This window comes from Pyrus communis, chromosome 5 (genome assembly GCF_963583255.1).
Source record: "Pyrus communis chromosome 5, drPyrComm1.1, whole genome shotgun sequence".
Classification (NCBI taxonomy): Eukaryota; Viridiplantae; Streptophyta; class Magnoliopsida; order Rosales; family Rosaceae; genus Pyrus; species Pyrus communis.
The window spans coordinates 4,962,305-4,979,303 of NC_084807.1; the positions used below are offsets into that span (position 1 = coordinate 4,962,305).

General features: G+C 38.7%; 2 protein-coding genes across 2 annotated transcripts; both read left to right on the forward strand.

Annotated features, from left to right (window-relative positions):
* Positions 1 to 5,419: 5,419 nt before the first annotated feature.
* On the forward strand, positions 5,420 to 9,032 carry LOC137734756 (uncharacterized). The gene is made up of 2 exons (XM_068474038.1): positions 5,420 to 5,599; positions 6,767 to 9,032. The coding sequence occupies exon 2, from the start codon at positions 6,835 to 6,837 to the stop codon at positions 8,650 to 8,652; it is 1,818 nt and encodes a 605-aa protein (XP_068330139.1). The 5' UTR covers positions 5,420 to 5,599; positions 6,767 to 6,834; the 3' UTR covers positions 8,653 to 9,032.
* Positions 9,033 to 11,558: 2,526 nt separating this feature from the next.
* On the forward strand, positions 11,559 to 16,743 carry LOC137734173 (uncharacterized mitochondrial protein AtMg00810-like). The gene is made up of 2 exons (XM_068473483.1): positions 11,559 to 11,744; positions 16,378 to 16,743. Exons 1-2 carry the CDS (start codon positions 11,559 to 11,561, stop codon positions 16,741 to 16,743), a joined length of 552 nt encoding a protein of 183 aa, XP_068329584.1.
* The last annotated feature ends 256 nt before the right edge of the window (positions 16,744 to 16,999 follow it).

Here is a 16,999-nt window from a genome sequence, read left to right on the forward strand (position 1 = left end):
TATCCTCTATTTCTCGTCCTTGTCATGCTCAACGACCACTCCCGACAGACTCCTCATCATCGCGGGTCACCTAGATCAATCATTAACTTCCCGACTCTCTTTCAGATCCATTTCACAACCAACTTTCATATAAAATATACCAAATTGAAGCTGGGAGTGACAAGATTACGATTTTACTTCAATCGAGGCCAAAACGTGGTCGAATGTGGCCGGAAAATGGCCTGGAAGTCTCGGCCTGTTTGGGCTTCTTCAAATCCATGACAAATTCGAGCATGCAAAGCTAAGATCTCGGTCCAGGGATGGTGATGAATTTTTTGGCGGTGCTAACTTCATCCAATTTAATGAGGGTTGGCCAAAAAACACATCGGGAAACCTGCAACTCGTCGGGAAAATTGGAGCCGTGAGGTTCCGTTCGAACAACGCATAGCTAGAGAGGGAGGGAGGACAGAAAAATAGAGACTGGAATCAATAAGGAGTTTGACCAGGAATGAGAAAGAGACATGAATTGAGAGGTCTGAGAGGAAAAAAAGAGGGAAAGGGTGGGACGATGAGAGAAGAGGAAAAGAGTGGGACGGAAATGGTAGGAAAAGATGGAGAAAAAGATAAGATCATAATAAAATATTAATAATTTATATATTAAATAAAATAATATTAGAATTTGTTATTATCCAGCTTCTTAGTCCAATACTGCACCAAACGCTTCATTAAGTTAGTCCAGTTTAGTCTAGTCTAAGCCAGTCCAGCTTAGTCCTTGAAGCTAATCCAGTCCGAGATAGTCCGGCGCAACAAACGCCCCCTTAAGGTGCTTTATAAAGAGGGAATTGACTTCAACTTGTGTATGCATGTATCATTCCTTTGATATAAAAAATAACGATTTCTCTATTATGGAATGAAGATGTGAAGAACCTATACATAAAATTTTAAAATTCAGTCAATTCAACCACCAAAAAAGAAAAATCTGGAGGTCCTTCGAGTTGATGGAGTGATTGCTTACATAATGTGGAGAGCCGGGGCTCTTATTATTCTCTTCGAATGAGGTCGTCCATGTCTTTTCCTTTACTCTCTGCTTGTTTGCGTCTTGTGCTCTAAAAAATGGAGCAATCTTCACCATTTCTAATTCCCTGCATTTTTTAATGTGAGCCTAAAGGCATAAATTGCCTTTCACCTATTCTTTGTCTGCCAGCAATAAATGGGCTCTTGAATTTGGCAACAAATTCAACAATTAGACAAACAAAAAGACAAATTCATGCATACATGCATACAAAAGATTACTGAGGAACAAGGAAGCAGTAGAAAGAATTGAGGAGGAAGAGTGAATCAGAAAGAGAAAATTTTAATGCTAACCAAGCTCTTCCCTTTTTCTTGTCACGAATCAAATCCATCGCGGCTTGCTTTTCGACTTCGATTACAGCTTCAAGTTGGGCAAGGTGGGGATACAAGTGAACTCGATCAATGCCCTCCGGAGAATTGTAGGCCCTTGTCATTAAAGAATTGTAGGCGTTTGGGTATTTTTGTAATTTACACTCCAAAAAAAAAAGCGCAAATGATGTCTTCTATTAACTTTTGTTTCTTCTTGAAATGTTTAAAAAGTGTTATCTCAAAAAAAAAAAATTAAATATTAAAAGTATCATCTATGTGGAATGCTAATAAAAAAATCATATTTTTTTCTCTTCGTACATTCTTGATTTGTAGTATTTGAATTGAATAAATTAATAGACACAAATAAATAAACAAATGAAGAAAGAGAAATCGGAAAGAAATTTCAGAAAATCTCCCCTTGAAGAGAGCTGTGGGTGAGGGTTTTCAATCATATTACTCGTGCAATGGTTGCTTGAGTTGATCTCTAGTATTTATGAGTTATCTCTCTTGGTTCGAGTGTTATTTGATTTTGAGAATAATACTTGGGTGTATCGGGATGAGCATCGGTTGTTCTTGGGAGAGTCTCGAGTAATGAGAATTAGAAAATAAGTAGTGTTATTCATATATTCATTTTTACTCTTCACACACTTTTTTTCAATTTCGAGTCATTAGGTCGAAGAATTGAAAAAAAATTAATGTCCAAAATTTAACAAGGATGTGGAGAAGTAGGGTGCAAATCAGGCGGGTTAGATGATCAACCCAACCCTAACCCAACATTCCTAATTCAGTTAGGTCCGGTTCGGTTCATGTGGGTTTATTCGAGTTCGGGTTATATAGCTTATATAATATGAAGTGTGGCTAGTGATCTGTGCATGAGCAATCCGACTAGAAATCGAGTTGGTTTGGGTTGACATGGACGAGTAAAGCATAAACCCAACTCAACCTAGTAAATAATTGAATTGAGGTCAAGTTGGGTTTCGGCGAATTTTTACTTCATTCTAACTCGCTCGGTCGGGTTTAAAATCAAATTTTGCATGGACATATTCAATTTGAGCTAACCCAAATTACACCCCTAGTGAAAAGTAATACCGGTGTGTGAAACCATTATTCTTAAAATAAAATAAAAATAAAGAAATACGATCAAGTCAGCCTTTTCACACTATGAAAGTTCTAGAAAACAAAGAAAATACCACCATTAATTTGGCATATTATACACATTGGTCAGTCAAAAGTGAATTACAAAGTCATATCTTATCAACTTTACGTAATTAAGTTGTATTCACACACTAACGATCCAAACAAAGGTGACCAAAATTGACAATCCATCAAAAAATACACAAAAAGAAAGCTGCATCTTAATAAGGGTTTTGGATAAGGGATTTGGATCTGCTTTGGACCTCAGTGTCTAGATTTTAAAGATCAAGTAATTTGGGCCACACAAATTAAATCTAACAGTTTTCATTAACTCTTTTTGTTAGCCCACCTTACACACAACAATGACTTTGTTTTCTTTTCTACACAAACATACGGCTCGAATTGCTTGGTCCCTATGCTCCAGACGCTAAGGTTCGGAGCGGATCTAATTTCTTAGATAGGAAGATAATGTCGTCTCCTAGTGATTAGTGAGAGTTGGTGTGCTGAGAAAACCTTGGGCTACGCTTCCCAGTGACGTCGACTTCCTTGATTCCCAGATCCTTGTTCGGATCAATTTGACGGCTTTTGACGCATTTGGAGTCTTGGACCTTGCAATTTGCTTTGCATGTCGGCCCCTCCCACCGAACAGTGTGACCCGACCCGTTTGGCATATAAACCACAAAAGGCTTGGGGTAAAGTGGATTGTTTCCGCGTGGTCGCCATTAAATGATTGTGATGGATCTCTCACTTTCAGGTTCTTGCGTTTCAGCCCTTGGTCTTCCTTGTATTTATAGTTTGTCATTTAATTGCTGCCTTTTTTTTAAAGATCTGTGAAGTCTTTTTTTATATGAGGATTGATCTTTCTTGTGTTTTGGGTGTAAGAATTATTTAAATTGATAGTGTAATCTATCGTAATATTAATCTGAGAGCTCATATAAAAAATGACTTAACAAGTCCTCAAATGAGAACCTTAGGAGAGCAGTTATGTACACCATAAACTGATAAATAAAAAAATAATCTATTAATTGATATCCAACCAAACAAATTCATTTTGATCAGCCATTTAATTTATCTTTTGTTTTTTACAAGCGATATTTTATACTAACAAGAGGAGAGAGAGTTTGAATCCGGAACTTGGTGGGTTAAAGATGAAGGTTCTAACAATTAGGGCAATCCGTTACTTGCAATCAATTTTTTGTTGTAAAGGAGGGTTTTTAACATACGTTTTTTAAGAAAAGTTAAGAAATCACATAGGACATGCAATGTGGTCCTACATATCTTACCAGCAAAAAACCATGCGGCAATCCGTATAGTATGAACAAGAGGCCACACATGCCAATAGAAACACCATACAAATCAATAGGAAAAATAACACTCACAATGACTGAACCTTGCAGGCTAGACAACTACTGTAATAAGCACCACGAGAAAAAGACCGCACACACTTTGATGATCTTATAGTTACTAGCAAAGGAATTACAGAGGATAACACTTGCAATGCTCCATTGGGGAATGCACATATTCCACGCCTTATAAAAAATAATTATTATTCTAGTAAGATTCTAAGATTTCTTTGGTGTACAATAGGTGCCAATTGCTTTTACAAAGATTTTCATGTTGTTCCCAACTCGCATAACCATCTCTCCCTTGCACAGTGTCCTGCTCTTCACTAATCCTTGCAAGGAATTGTAGACATGTTAACTAGCACCTAAACCAATATCCAGGTTGAAGAGATAACTGTGAAAGCATTGTCTATGACTGAAATTTCCTCTTCCAAAGGTCATTCTTTCTACAATGAAAGCATGTCCCACTTTGTATTTCCTCTTCCAATTTCCGCAATGAAAGCATGCCCGTTTGGAGTATCTTGCCTTTTTCTTGACAACCTTTTCCTTACGATCGCAATCTTGCTCGCACTGTTTCTTTTGAAACCTTGTTCAAAATCAACACATATGTTAACCAACTTAGTAAGAGTATGGTTGTATCTATACACCTTGTTTACTACAAATTTGGTGAAGTCATCGGAGAGATGCAAGGAAAAAGTCCTAGGCCAATTTTGCATTGATCGGAGTTCCTAACTCTCAAGAATTTGAAGGATCTCGATCATCTTAAATCCATGTTGTTGGACTGATGCCCCTTTAGACATTTTGGTCTTTAATAGACTACAAACATTTAAGAAACGTAGGTTACTAGGCTTTGCTTCCGGCAATTTATGCAAGTTATCAACCATGGCATCGAACCCTAAGGTCAACCGTACGTGACCCTTCAGTCTCGTGTCATCTGACCAAGATACTGCTCGAAGAAAAATATCCGCCTAGTAAAACTATACATCTCATGACAACCAAAATACATGCAGATTTACAATGTGCAACATTGTTTCTTACATAATACCCCAAAGAAAAATACAAAATTATATTGAGACCCTTACATCGATTCCAAAGCAAAGCTTGCACCAACGTCCTGTCACAGTAGTACCCCGTCTCTGAGATCTTCCTCGAGTAATTTTGAAATACCCAATCATTTCACGACGTTTTCGATCGATAAAAATTTAACGTTATGTCATGGATAAATTAGAAAAACTAAAATAGTCGACAATAAGTACCTTCGCGGCTTGATCACGAATCATGATATTTGACTTGTTTTATTGGATTCTGTTGAATGTTAGTCGAAATTTACCTCGATGATGACTTGCGAATCAAGATAAAGAAATCTCCACCGGAATGAGACTCGGTCTCTGGGTTCCATATTGGATTTTGTAAAAGATAAGGGTCAAATTTAGCAAGACACAAGAAGTTGTGGGTAGGTAGGTGAAAAAAATGAAGAGTAGAGGGGTAGAAATGCAACATTGGTGATGACTAATGAGAAGAGAAGATATAATATGTAAACCTTTTATATCACTCGCTTTCGCTCTTTCTACATTTGCAGCTTCTGTTCCAGTCCATGTGGGCTGCGCCTTAAATTCTTCTCACTGCAGCTTCCCCACTATTTCCTCTTTCTCTTTCTTAACTTCTTCTTCTTCTTCTCTCTCTCTCTCTCTCTCCTGTAATTTCTAATATCTAAATTTTGGTTAGAGAGATACGTTGGTTAGTCGTTCATCTTCGTATAGTTGGTGAGTTCTAATACGTATTTTAATTTTTTTTTTTTTAATTTTGTGTTTGCATATGATCATACCCTTTTTCTTGTTTTAATTTTATTAAAATTTTGAGCTCAGAATTTGGGAAATATAAGTGTCTGAATCTGGGTTTTTGTTTTTTTTTTTTGTACTTTGCAGTGAGTGTGAATTTGCAGAATTATACAAAAAGACTGTTAAATTAAATCAGCAAATCTGGCTTTAATTTTTGTTGTTTGAATTCTCTATTTATGCGAGTAGAAATAGTAATAATAATCTTGTTCATGTTGCTAAGAAATTTTGGGGGGTTTTAATAAATGGATCTTGAAATTTTGTACTCATTGGTGTATTGGGTTTTTAGGTTTTCTGTGATTTGCATGTGTAGCCTTGGGGAATATTCTTCTAAATATTTTTGGTAAAAGATTTATTTTAATTTTTGGTTTGTTATGTGAATAATTCTGAGATTAGTAGTTGAGAGAAGTCTTTGGGTTTTTCATTCATGCGTCAGCTAAGCAGATTTTGTTCTTATGAAATCTGATTGAACCGGTTTTGCTGAGTAGATTAGTTTTATCCTTTTGACTTGTTGTGAATTTTGGATGTATGAAATTCTGGAAATCCTAGTGTTCTGTTTCTTCCGTAAAATTGAAACCCTTGAGCTGATTTTTCGGTCGAAGTTCCAAGCGGTCTAGGAGAGTATTATGGTAATTTTCTTTATGCTAGGTTGTTTATTCAAGTTTATGTAATGAAGTGGGGTAAGTCTTCAATAGTCGGGCCTACCCAGTAGTACGGCTTTAAATCCATTAGATTGGCAAGTAAGCAAAAATAGTATTTCTTCGATTCAATCCTGACTGTTCATGCCGCTTAGTACTACGGTCTAGTGGTTTTCTTACTCACTTGCTTGGAAGTGAAAGGTCTTAGATTCGATTCTCGCCAAAGGCGAATTTGAACCACATTATTGCTAGTCCATTGTGAGGCTAAGCTCACCCCCTCCCTCTTCTTATTCTTAGTGTAGATAATATCATTTGTTCAAAAAAAAAAAAAAAAAAACTTGACCGTTCATTTCTCATACTACTAAGTAGTCCGGGCTATAGAAGAAAAATTGCATGCAGTTTAGTATATGTACTTTTTTAGTTATGTAGTTGACTGTGGTTTGGTTGTTTTATACAGGATCAAGAAACATGATTCTGGGTTCGGCTTAGAGATCATATATCAAAATCTTTTTCTAGGTGGAAGAGATGGTTGCAGAATCATGGTTTCGCAGTCTGTGGAAGACTAAAAAGAAGCATGAGGCTGGTTCTGAGAAAGCAGTGATTGGAGTTTTGGCCTTTGAAGTCGCAAGCTTGATGTCTAAGCTGGTCCATCTATGGCAATTTCTAAGCGATAAACAGGTTGCTAGGCTTAGAGAAGAAATCACAAATTCAGTGGGCATAAAAAAGCTTGTGTCAGAGGATGACGATTTCATTGTAGGGTTAATATGCGCTGAATTGATTGAGAATATGTTCCATGTGGCAAAATCTGTCGCTAGGCTTGCGAAGAATTGTACGGATCCTGCTTTGAAGAGTTTCGAGAATGCGTTTACTGATTGGATAAATCATGATGATGACCCTTATGGATGGGAATTTTCTTTCAAGCGGATGCAACGAAAAGCTAAGAAGATGGAGAAGTTCGTTTCAATAAATGCAAATTTATATGAAGAATTGGAAGTGCTTACAGAGCTTGAACAAACTTTGGGGAGAATGAAAGGAACTGATGATTTAGATGGGTTAAATTTGGTTGAGTTTCAGAAGAAGGTAGTGTGGAAGCGGCAAATGGTGAAGAATTTGAAAGATATCTCTCTGTGGAACAGGACTTATGATTACATAGTCCTCCTTTTGGCAAGAGCACTCTTCACAATGTTCAGTAGGATCAAGCATGTCTTTGGAATTCAACAAATGGCAGACGCTGGTCATACCAAGGATTCTGGAATTATTAATTCTGATCACATTAATCGTAGCAATTCAGTTTCTGCACTAGTGCCATCTTCAGCACGTCCATCTGAGAATGGTCTTCCAAGATTTGCTTCAGGGCCTCTTGGAAGGTTTCGTAACATATCAGGGCCAATTTCGGAAACAAAGAAAATGAACAATTTCTATTCCGGTCCCCTTAGTGGCTCAACTGCGAAGTCCGGTCCTATTTCAGGAAAGAATAGAGATGTCAACTTTTACTCGGGCCCTCTTGGAAGGTCAACAACAAAATCAGGCCCAATTGCTGCAACAAATCGAACCATCAGGAAGTTGTGGAAGTTTCATGATCATTCACTCCCTAATCATGGGAAGAAACCACATACAAAGTCGAATAGGTTGACTCAAGTTGGACCTTTCAGAGGATGCATGATAGGTGCAAACAATTCACCTGTCGCCAACGGCTACTCGAATTCAGATGGTATTCGTTCATCAATTCTCAATGTAGCCAGAGATACCAACGGCGATGTTCTAGCCTCTGGCAACAAAATTCATCCTGGCTCATCAATCTTTAGTTCCAAGGGCAGGTTGTTGGATGCTCCACCTGAAACCCTTGGTGCTGCTGCCTTGGCACTGCACTATGCAAATGTTATTATCGTTATTGAGAAGTTAGTCGCATCTCCTCACTTGATTGGTCTTGATGCAAGAGATGACCTGTACAATATGTTGCCTGCAAGCGTCAGAGCTACATTAAGGGCCAGGCTAAAGCCTTACAGTAAGAGCTTGAGTTCATCCGTTTACGATACAGTTCTTGCAGGAGAGTGGAACGAGGCAATGGCAGGAATATTAGAGTGGTTGGCACCTCTTGCTCATAATATGATTAGATGGCAATCTGAGAGGAGCTTTGAACAGCACAACTTGGTTTCCAGGACACATGTGCTTCTGGTACAAACCCTTTACTTTGCAAATCAGCAAAAGATCGAAGCAACAATTACAGAGCTGCTTGTTGGGTTGAATTATGTCTGGAGGTTTGGCAGAGATGTCAATGCAAAAGTTCTATTAGACAGTGCAAGCAGTACGATGTATGATGGATTTTTGGATGTTGATGGGTAGTATGATTTCCAGATCATGGAAACTACCACGTTGATTCCGCGACTAACCATGTTAAGCAAATGCTTTTACCTGGCTAGTCAATGAGATTCCGGAATGCTGTCTGGACAGATTGATCAATGCATGGTCCTGGAGAGACGGCCACTACTTTCAATATAGATTGTATTAGAAGGCATCCTTGGTAAGATAAAAGGTAGAGACAGAGCTTACAAATATTCGTTCTTTTGGTGAGATTTCTAGCCACTGGAATATGGCTCCTCTATTATTTTTGCTTCACTCAGCATGGTTTGCCATATTTAATAAAGCTGTGTATTGTGTATATTTATCAGATATACGTTTTTTTTAAATAATGTTTGTATATCTAGCATAAAGGGTTTTCTCCATGTTCCTTGTTTAGCGGATGTATTGTGTTACCAGGTCCTCACATCTTCAGTAAGCTTTACCTTGTTTTGGTCAGATTTCCGAGGGTGTTTCGACAAGTGGTTTAGTTAGTATGTAACATGTTTTACAAGCGGGTTTTGGCAGGGTGGGAAGGTTAGTGTTAAACCGTTGCAAATGTTTGAGCATTTTTATCTGTTCTTACTAGCAGCGCTGTGTGTGCCTGCAAATTTGGTTTCAAAAGATTTGCAGGCTAAGTTACCAGCTGCAGACATGCACTTGGTGTGCTCGACTCGTAAAGCTCTTGGCCATCACGTATTTTTCATGGGACAGCTTGAACTTGATTCTATACAGTTGATGAGAGAATGAAATCCTTTGTCCAGTCTAATTCGTGTCGATGGCTCAACAAATATGTTTAGGTGGATATTGATTTGGCTTTTGCTCCTCATCAGTGTCCTGTTCTATGCTTTTTTTGAGCAAGCAAGCAATATTAATGATGCTTTATTCTTAATGAAAATCTGAAACCTCCAAAAGCAACATATATTCAATTTCACGGCCAAATAATTTACGATTTACACAAAACGGGTTTTTTCCGAAAAATACTTTCATAAAACAAGTTTATTGTCAAGTGACGTTCTAGTCTAATAATGTAATGTCTTTAGAGGTATTTACATTGTATCATTGAAATAGAGGTGATGGTACGGAAATTTTACTTTTTTTTTTTGGGGAAATTTTAATTAATGTTATAAATAGATAAAAGTTAGAGAGATAACCTTTGCTAGGGACATGAGCGAAGCGGGTGCAAAATATCACAATGTTTAGTTTCGTAACTATAACACAAAAGGATTGCAAGTAAAGAGAGAAAGTGAGGGATATTTATATTATTGCTTTCAGTTCTTTTCTTTTGCAATGTGTATTGTGATCACAAACGGAGTGCTTTTTATATAGAGCAACATCCATGACAAACCAAGCAAGTGACATGATTGCCACTTTTGAAAACATTACGCAATAACAAATACATCACCATTTTCAAGCCTTCCTCACTGTAGGCATTCATTCTCACAATTTTGCAACAATTAATGAATTAAATCCAAATTATTTTTATTTTACTATTTGATCTTTTTGAATAAAATGGTCTCCTAGAATATGTACCAACGCAAACCCAGCAGGGTCACCACTGCAAGAGAGAATTTTTATTTTTCAAGTTTCCACTAATTGTCAAGTGACGTTCTTGTCTAATAATGTAATGTCTTTAGAGGTATTTGTTAGACCGAGTCAATCTTATTAGAAACTCAACTCCGAAACAAACTCTTCAAAGGATAAGATTGCTAGGTCAGGTTTTAGTTTGAATAGCTCAAGGATAAGTTTATTGTGATTTTGTATTTTTTGAATTCAAAGATCTCCGTGTAAATAGGGTATTCAAAACCCTACTTGTAATCTGAAATTGATGTGTATAAATATACGGCAACCCATCATTATATGGTGTGAAACTAAGTTGAAAACCCTAGTGTTCTAAAGTTTTACATGGTATTGAGCCCTACAGTCTAACGACAAATGATCCAATTTTTTTTTCCAAACCATCATCACTTCCATGGCTGAAAACAACAACACCAACTCCACCACTCAAACTAATCCTTCCTACCTCCCCACTGCTCATACTTCCATCACTTCCTTCTCTTCTGCAATGACTAGTGTCGTTAATATCAAGCTTGACCGTTCGAATTATCCCCTATGGTTGGCCCAGATTTTGCATGTCCTCAAGAGCCGTGACCTGATGGGTTACGTTAACGGCTCCATTGTTTGTCCCCCTAAGAACCTAGCTGCTAGCACTGAGGTTAACCCAGCATACACAACTTGGATTCAACATGATCAGATGATTCTCAGTTGGATCAACGGCTCCCTCACTGCTTCTGTTTTGTCAACAGTAGCAAGCAAACGCAGTTGCTGTGCAACCTGAGAAGCACTTGAGCAGAGGTATGCGTCAACTTCCTAGAATCGTATTTGTTTCTGCGTACTGAACTGCTGCAGACGAAGAAGGGTGATCTTTCTGTAGCTGACTACTTGGATTGTATGAATGCGATCGCCGACAACCTTGCTCTGGCCGGACAACCAGTAAGTGATGATGAACTGGTTCAAATTATTTTGAATAATCTTTGTCCTGCGTTCGAGATGACTATGAATGCAACATAGGCTCATGATACTCCAATCACTTATCCAACACTTAAAGCTCTTCTGTTGACAGCGGAGAGAAGGATGACAGAGCAGGCTGTGCCTGTTGAATCTGCTCTGCTTTTGTTGCTTCATGAGGCCATGGTGGTCGCTCTCGTGGAAATGGACGTAGAGGCTATCCGTCCAATCGTGGTGGTGCCATCAATAATGGCAATCAACGAGGTTTTATCCCTCGCAACAACAACAATCAACGTGGTGGTGCATCTACAGGGAGTTGTGACCAGTGCAATCTCAATGGAGAATGCATCAAATGCCAAATTTGTGGCAAACCTGGCCATCCTGCGGTTGATTGTTACTAACGGATGAATACAGCTTATAAAAGACGTATCCCAACCAATCGTCTTGTTGCCATGGCGTATTCTCAAATGACATCTAATAATGGAAATTGGCTTCTTGACACGGGTGCCAATGCTCATGTCACCCCCGATCTCCAGAATCTTGTCAATCCAAAAGAGTACTGTGACATCCCGTCCCGAGATTATAAAAACGTACGTGTGAATTTACCTTTTTACCCCTAGTTCGTTACATTTACGTTTAGTGTTGTTTTGTGTGGTGTGGCATGTGTTGGACCACACACACACACTCACACACACTGTCTCTATCTCTCCCGTGATTCCCTCTCCCTCTGTCTCTTTTCTGTCACTTCTCTTTCTCTCCCCCCGAGTCCTCCATTATTCTTCTTCTTCCTTCAAACTTGTACGGACAAACCCAAAACCCCTCAAACCATCACTCTCCGAGGAAACTAAGGACACCTTCGAACTCGTGAAGCTCGTACGAGTGTGACCATACCATTTTCAGGTGAGAAATCCTTCGTTTTCATGTCGATTCGAGGTAGTCCGATTTATGTACTGTTCATGAAAACTTAATCTAGCATGTTTTTGGGATTTTGAAGCTTGTAGATGTCTTAGTGAGGTCCCAAGGAGCCTCGGAGTGCTTCGTTGAACGAGTTTGGACGTCGGGAAGGCTTGGTTCAAAGTTGGCCGGAGCTTTCGAGGCTTTTTCCGGCGAATCCAAGGCGAGTTAGGGGTCGAGGCAGGTATGGATGTGTTCGTCTCGTCAATACCTTCATTTTGATATAAAGTACGTCGAAAATGGTTAAGAAATGAAGAAGTTATGACACTTTGAAGTTTACCCAGAAATTCCGGCAAAATACCCACCTCCGGCAAAACCAGTCCGGCGACGCGAGGAAGAAGACGCACGCGTGGGCAGCGCGTATAAATGGCGCGTGAGGGCGCGTGAGAGCTCCAAATTGATTTCTAAAAATTGTCACGTGTTCGTGACGTCGTGTAGATCACCGTGGTATATTCACACACCCAAATTGAGCAACTTATGAGAAAGTTATTGACGAATGTTTGTGTGTGCGTTTAAATGATGATTTTATAATTATTATTTTATAGGTGAAACTTGTACGAACGACGAATGTAACCAAACTAGGCGTGAGGGTTACGAACCGGCTACTTATCAGTGAGTGGGCAGTTATTTTTCAGTATATATATACGTATGCTTGATGTATTTCCTAGAAAACGTATTTTAAAAGAAATACGAATTAAATATCCTGTCATATATGCATCATATTTTAATATGTGCATTACCATAATTATGCATACTGTTGCATGGTGCTGAGGAGGCCCAGGTAAGCTACATTTGACATACATTTGATATACGTATGAAATACGTTTGGAATATGATTGAAATATGATGAATTATACGATTGTGATATGATGCTGATAACGATCATGAGATATGATTGAGATATGAAGAATGATATGATAGAGATGCTTAGAGAGCTCATAACATGCACCCCTGGTGTTAGTGCTCCCGCCCTGAGCAGGGTACAGTCCTTCACGTGATGTTCACCTCCCGCACCATATGCTCAGCTTGGATCCAAGCTAGGTGCACAGGCCTGTCGTACAGACCACATTAGGTGGTTCCGACTCGTAGGTGACCCGCGATTATTCGCACAGCCTTCACGTGATCGTAGCACTAAAGCGTATATATACGTTACACCCAGGCCTGTCGTACAGACCACTTTAGGTGGTTCCGACTCGTGGTCAGGTTCAGTTGTTCAGTTATTGAGTTTGAGATTTGAGCTCTATATGCAGCCGTACAGGTCACGTTAGGTGACTCCGGCTGCCAGATGTTATGCTGTTAATGTGATGAGATGATTATGAGCTATATATGCAGTCGATGACTGAGTTGATTATGATGAGTTAATTATGAGTTATATATGCAGCCGAGGGCTGAATTGATTAGAATGAAAGAGTATGAGCTATGTTTATAGCCGAATGTTGAATTGATTATATGTTATTCCATCATATTCACATAGAGATGATGAGCATTCTGTTATGATACTTGGCATGACATACATTCATATTGTCTAGCATAATATGAGATATATTACGTATATGAGTATATGCTTTATTTCTGGGAAAGTATACTTGTTTTACGGCGAGGGGTTAGTATATGCAAAAGAGAAAAGAAGGTTTTGAATACGTTCGTTTTGCTGACCCACTCAACTTTGTTTTGCGCCCCTCCAGGTTTAAGATATCAGAGCTTGGTGGCTACGAGGAATCCAATGGTGTTCTGACAGAATAGACAAAAATTAGGACTCACCTTTGGGTGTTTCATCTTAGAAATTGTATCTTTAAAGCTTCCGTATTGTGTAAATGGTTACGTCACTCTCACGTGACAGCCAGCATGCCCTCCTTCGGGATGGGGTGTGTCAAGTACAGCGGTAATGAAAATATTGGTGGAGTAGGTAATGACTCTGGACTTTCCATTGCACATTCTGGTTCCAATCAAATTTCAACTAAGTCTTGCTCATTTAACCTCCATGACATTTTACATTGTCCATCCGCATCCACAAATATCATTTCCGCACATAGATTCACCCTAGACAACCATTGCTACATACTAATCTTTCCACATTTTTTTTTCTTGTTAAGGACCTTAAAACCCGGAAGACGTTTTTCCGAGGGAGATGTGAGAATGTATTATACCCATTTCCTGGTGGCGGTGGATTGTCCAACTATCCTATTTCAGCGTGTGTCGGTGTTAGAGTCTCACCTCAAAAATGGCATTTACGTCTTGGTCATCCTGCTTCGTCAATTATTAGTTTTTTTATTGCAAATAATAAAGTACCATCACATGGTACTAGTAATGTAACGTTTTGTGATTCTTGTCCATTGGGCAAAAGCACTAAACTACCGTTTAGCAAGTCTGTGTCTCATTGTCCTTTGGAACTTTTGCATTCTGACGTTTGGAGTTCACCTATTATTTCTAATGAAGGTTTTCGTTATTATGTGTTGTTTGTGGATGACTACTCACGATATTCCTGGATATTTCCCATGAAAAATAAATCTGAAGTGTTTGGAATTTTTGTGACATTTAAAACACATGTTGAAATTTTTTTTAATAAACCTATTAAAGCTCTTCAATTTGATGAAGGTGGTGAATACATGAGTCGAGATTTCAAAACTTTTCTTGCTAAACATGGGATCTCTCAACGTTTTTCATGCCCAAAACATCCAGAACAAAATGGAATTGCCGAACGAAAGCATCGTCATACAGTTGAAACAAGTGTTATAATGCTTTCTCATGCTCATATGCCTCAAAAATTTTGGTTTGATGCATGTTCAATAGCTATTTATATCATAAATCGGCTTCCAACAAAGGTTTTATCCAATATGTCTCCATAGAAAAATTGTTTCAGAAAAGTCCAAAATATGAGGCATTTAAAGTTTTTGGTTCAAAATGTTTTCCATTATTGACACCATATACACGGCATAAACTCCAACCCAAGTCCAAACCATGTGTCTTCTTAGGATACTCACTGAATCATGAAGGATACAACTGCTTGGACTTATCCACGAGACGAATTTATTTGTCTCGCCATATTCGACGAGGATTCCTTTCCTTTCAAGGAACTTGCATCTCCCAAGGAAAACGTCACTACCACAAGTACTCTCTTGACTCCTGACTTAATTTTAAACACAACATCCTCACCAATCTTGGTACCTTCCATATCTTCACCAAATCCTATCGTGTCTCACCCTAACATAAACCAACAGCCTGAGTCAACCTTGTTTTCTAATGACCAGCCGCATATCACGCCAGTTTTTTATCCTCCAGAAAATGTTTCGAATATAGACGTTAATCCTCATTCACCTATAAATCCTAACCCTAGTTTAAATAGGACTCCTTAACCTAGTTCTCCATTAGGTCCCACCAATGAGCAAGACTTGGTTCCCCTTCCATCCGCGCAATGTTCTCAAGGTCCATATAATTCATCAACATTATCTACCATGTCATTTTCCACACGAGAGTAGTCAAAATCTGGGATTCAAAAAACCAAATCCAAAGTACGCTTTGCATGTAACAACTGACTCCAAGTTTGTTGAGCCTTCTTGTTTTAATCAGGCCATTAAATATCCTGAATGGCGAGCAGCAATGGCATAAGAGTTCAGTGCTTTGCAAAGGTGTAGAACGTGGACTCTTGTTCCTTATCTTCCTGGAATGAACCTGCTGCCAAACAAATGGGTGTTCAAAATCAAAAGACGTGCAGATGGTTCTCTCGAACGTCACAAGGCTCGACTTGTGGCTAATGGTTATCATCAGCAATCCGGAGTGGATTATAATGAAACGTTTAGTCCAGTTATGAAACATAGCACCATTCGACTTGTTTTAAGTCTTGCTGTATCAAAGAAGTGGAGTGTGCGAGAGTTAGATGTACAGAATGCGTTCTTACATGGCTATTTGGATAATGATGTGTACATGAAACAGCCGCTAGGTTTTCTTGATTAACAACATCCCAATTATGTGTGTAAATTGCAACACAGTTTGTATGGTTTAAAACAAGCTCCCAGAGCCTGGTTTCGACGGTTCTCGGATTTTCTCCTTCAACTTGGGTTTGAAGAATCAGTATGTGACTATTCATTGTTTATGTTTAATCAACAAGGAGTCTACTTGATTTTACTTATCTACGTGGATGATATTTTTCTTATAGGTAATAATGATAAACAAATGCAATGGTTGATCACGAAGCTTGGTACTTTGTTTTCTATGAAGGACTTAGGTCCTTTAAGTTATTTTTTGTGTGTCGAGGTTACTTATTCTGTGCAGAATATGCATCTTACACAGTCCAAGTATGCGTTGGATCTGCTGGAACACACAAAGTTTACTGATGTAAAACCCATTTCCACTCCTGTGCCTACGGGACATAAGCTAAGTCAATATGATAGTGAACCTTATTCGAATCTCGAACAATATCGAATGGTTGTTGGAGCGTTGCAATATTTGACGATCACCAGGCCCGATCTTTCTTATGCTGTGAACCAGGTTTGCCAGTTCATGCATATGCCTCGAACTATACATTGGATTACGGTTAAGAGGATCCAGCGTTATTTAAAGGCCATGTACGATCATGGTCTTGTCTATACACCTGGCAATGTTCGATTAAATGCTTTCTCTGATGCTGATTATGCATGAAATCCGGATACTCGTCATTCAATTGGTGGTTTCTGTATCTATTTGGGAACAAATCTGATTTCGTGGAGTTCAAAGAAACAAAAGACAGTTTCCAGGTCCAGCACAGAGGCTGAGTATCGGCAACTTGCTTATACTGCAGCTGAATTATCATGGATAGGCAGCTTGTTTCGAGATCTTCATATTTATCTTCATCGGCCGCATATTTGGTGTGACAATGTTTCATCGATTGCTTTGGCTTCCAATCCTGTTTTCCACG

Coding starts and splice junctions, on each gene's coding strand:
- LOC137734756 (XM_068474038.1), top strand. CDS start 6,835: ATGGTTGCAGAATCATGGTTTCGCAGTCTGTGGAAGACTAAAAAGAAG.
- LOC137734173 (XM_068473483.1), top strand. CDS start 11,559: ATGAATACAGCTTATAAAAGACGTATCCCAACCAATCGTCTTGTTGCC. Junction 11,745..16,377: donor CGTCCCGAGATTATAAAAAC/GTACGTGTGAAT, acceptor TATTCTGTGCAG/AATATGCATCTTACACAGTC.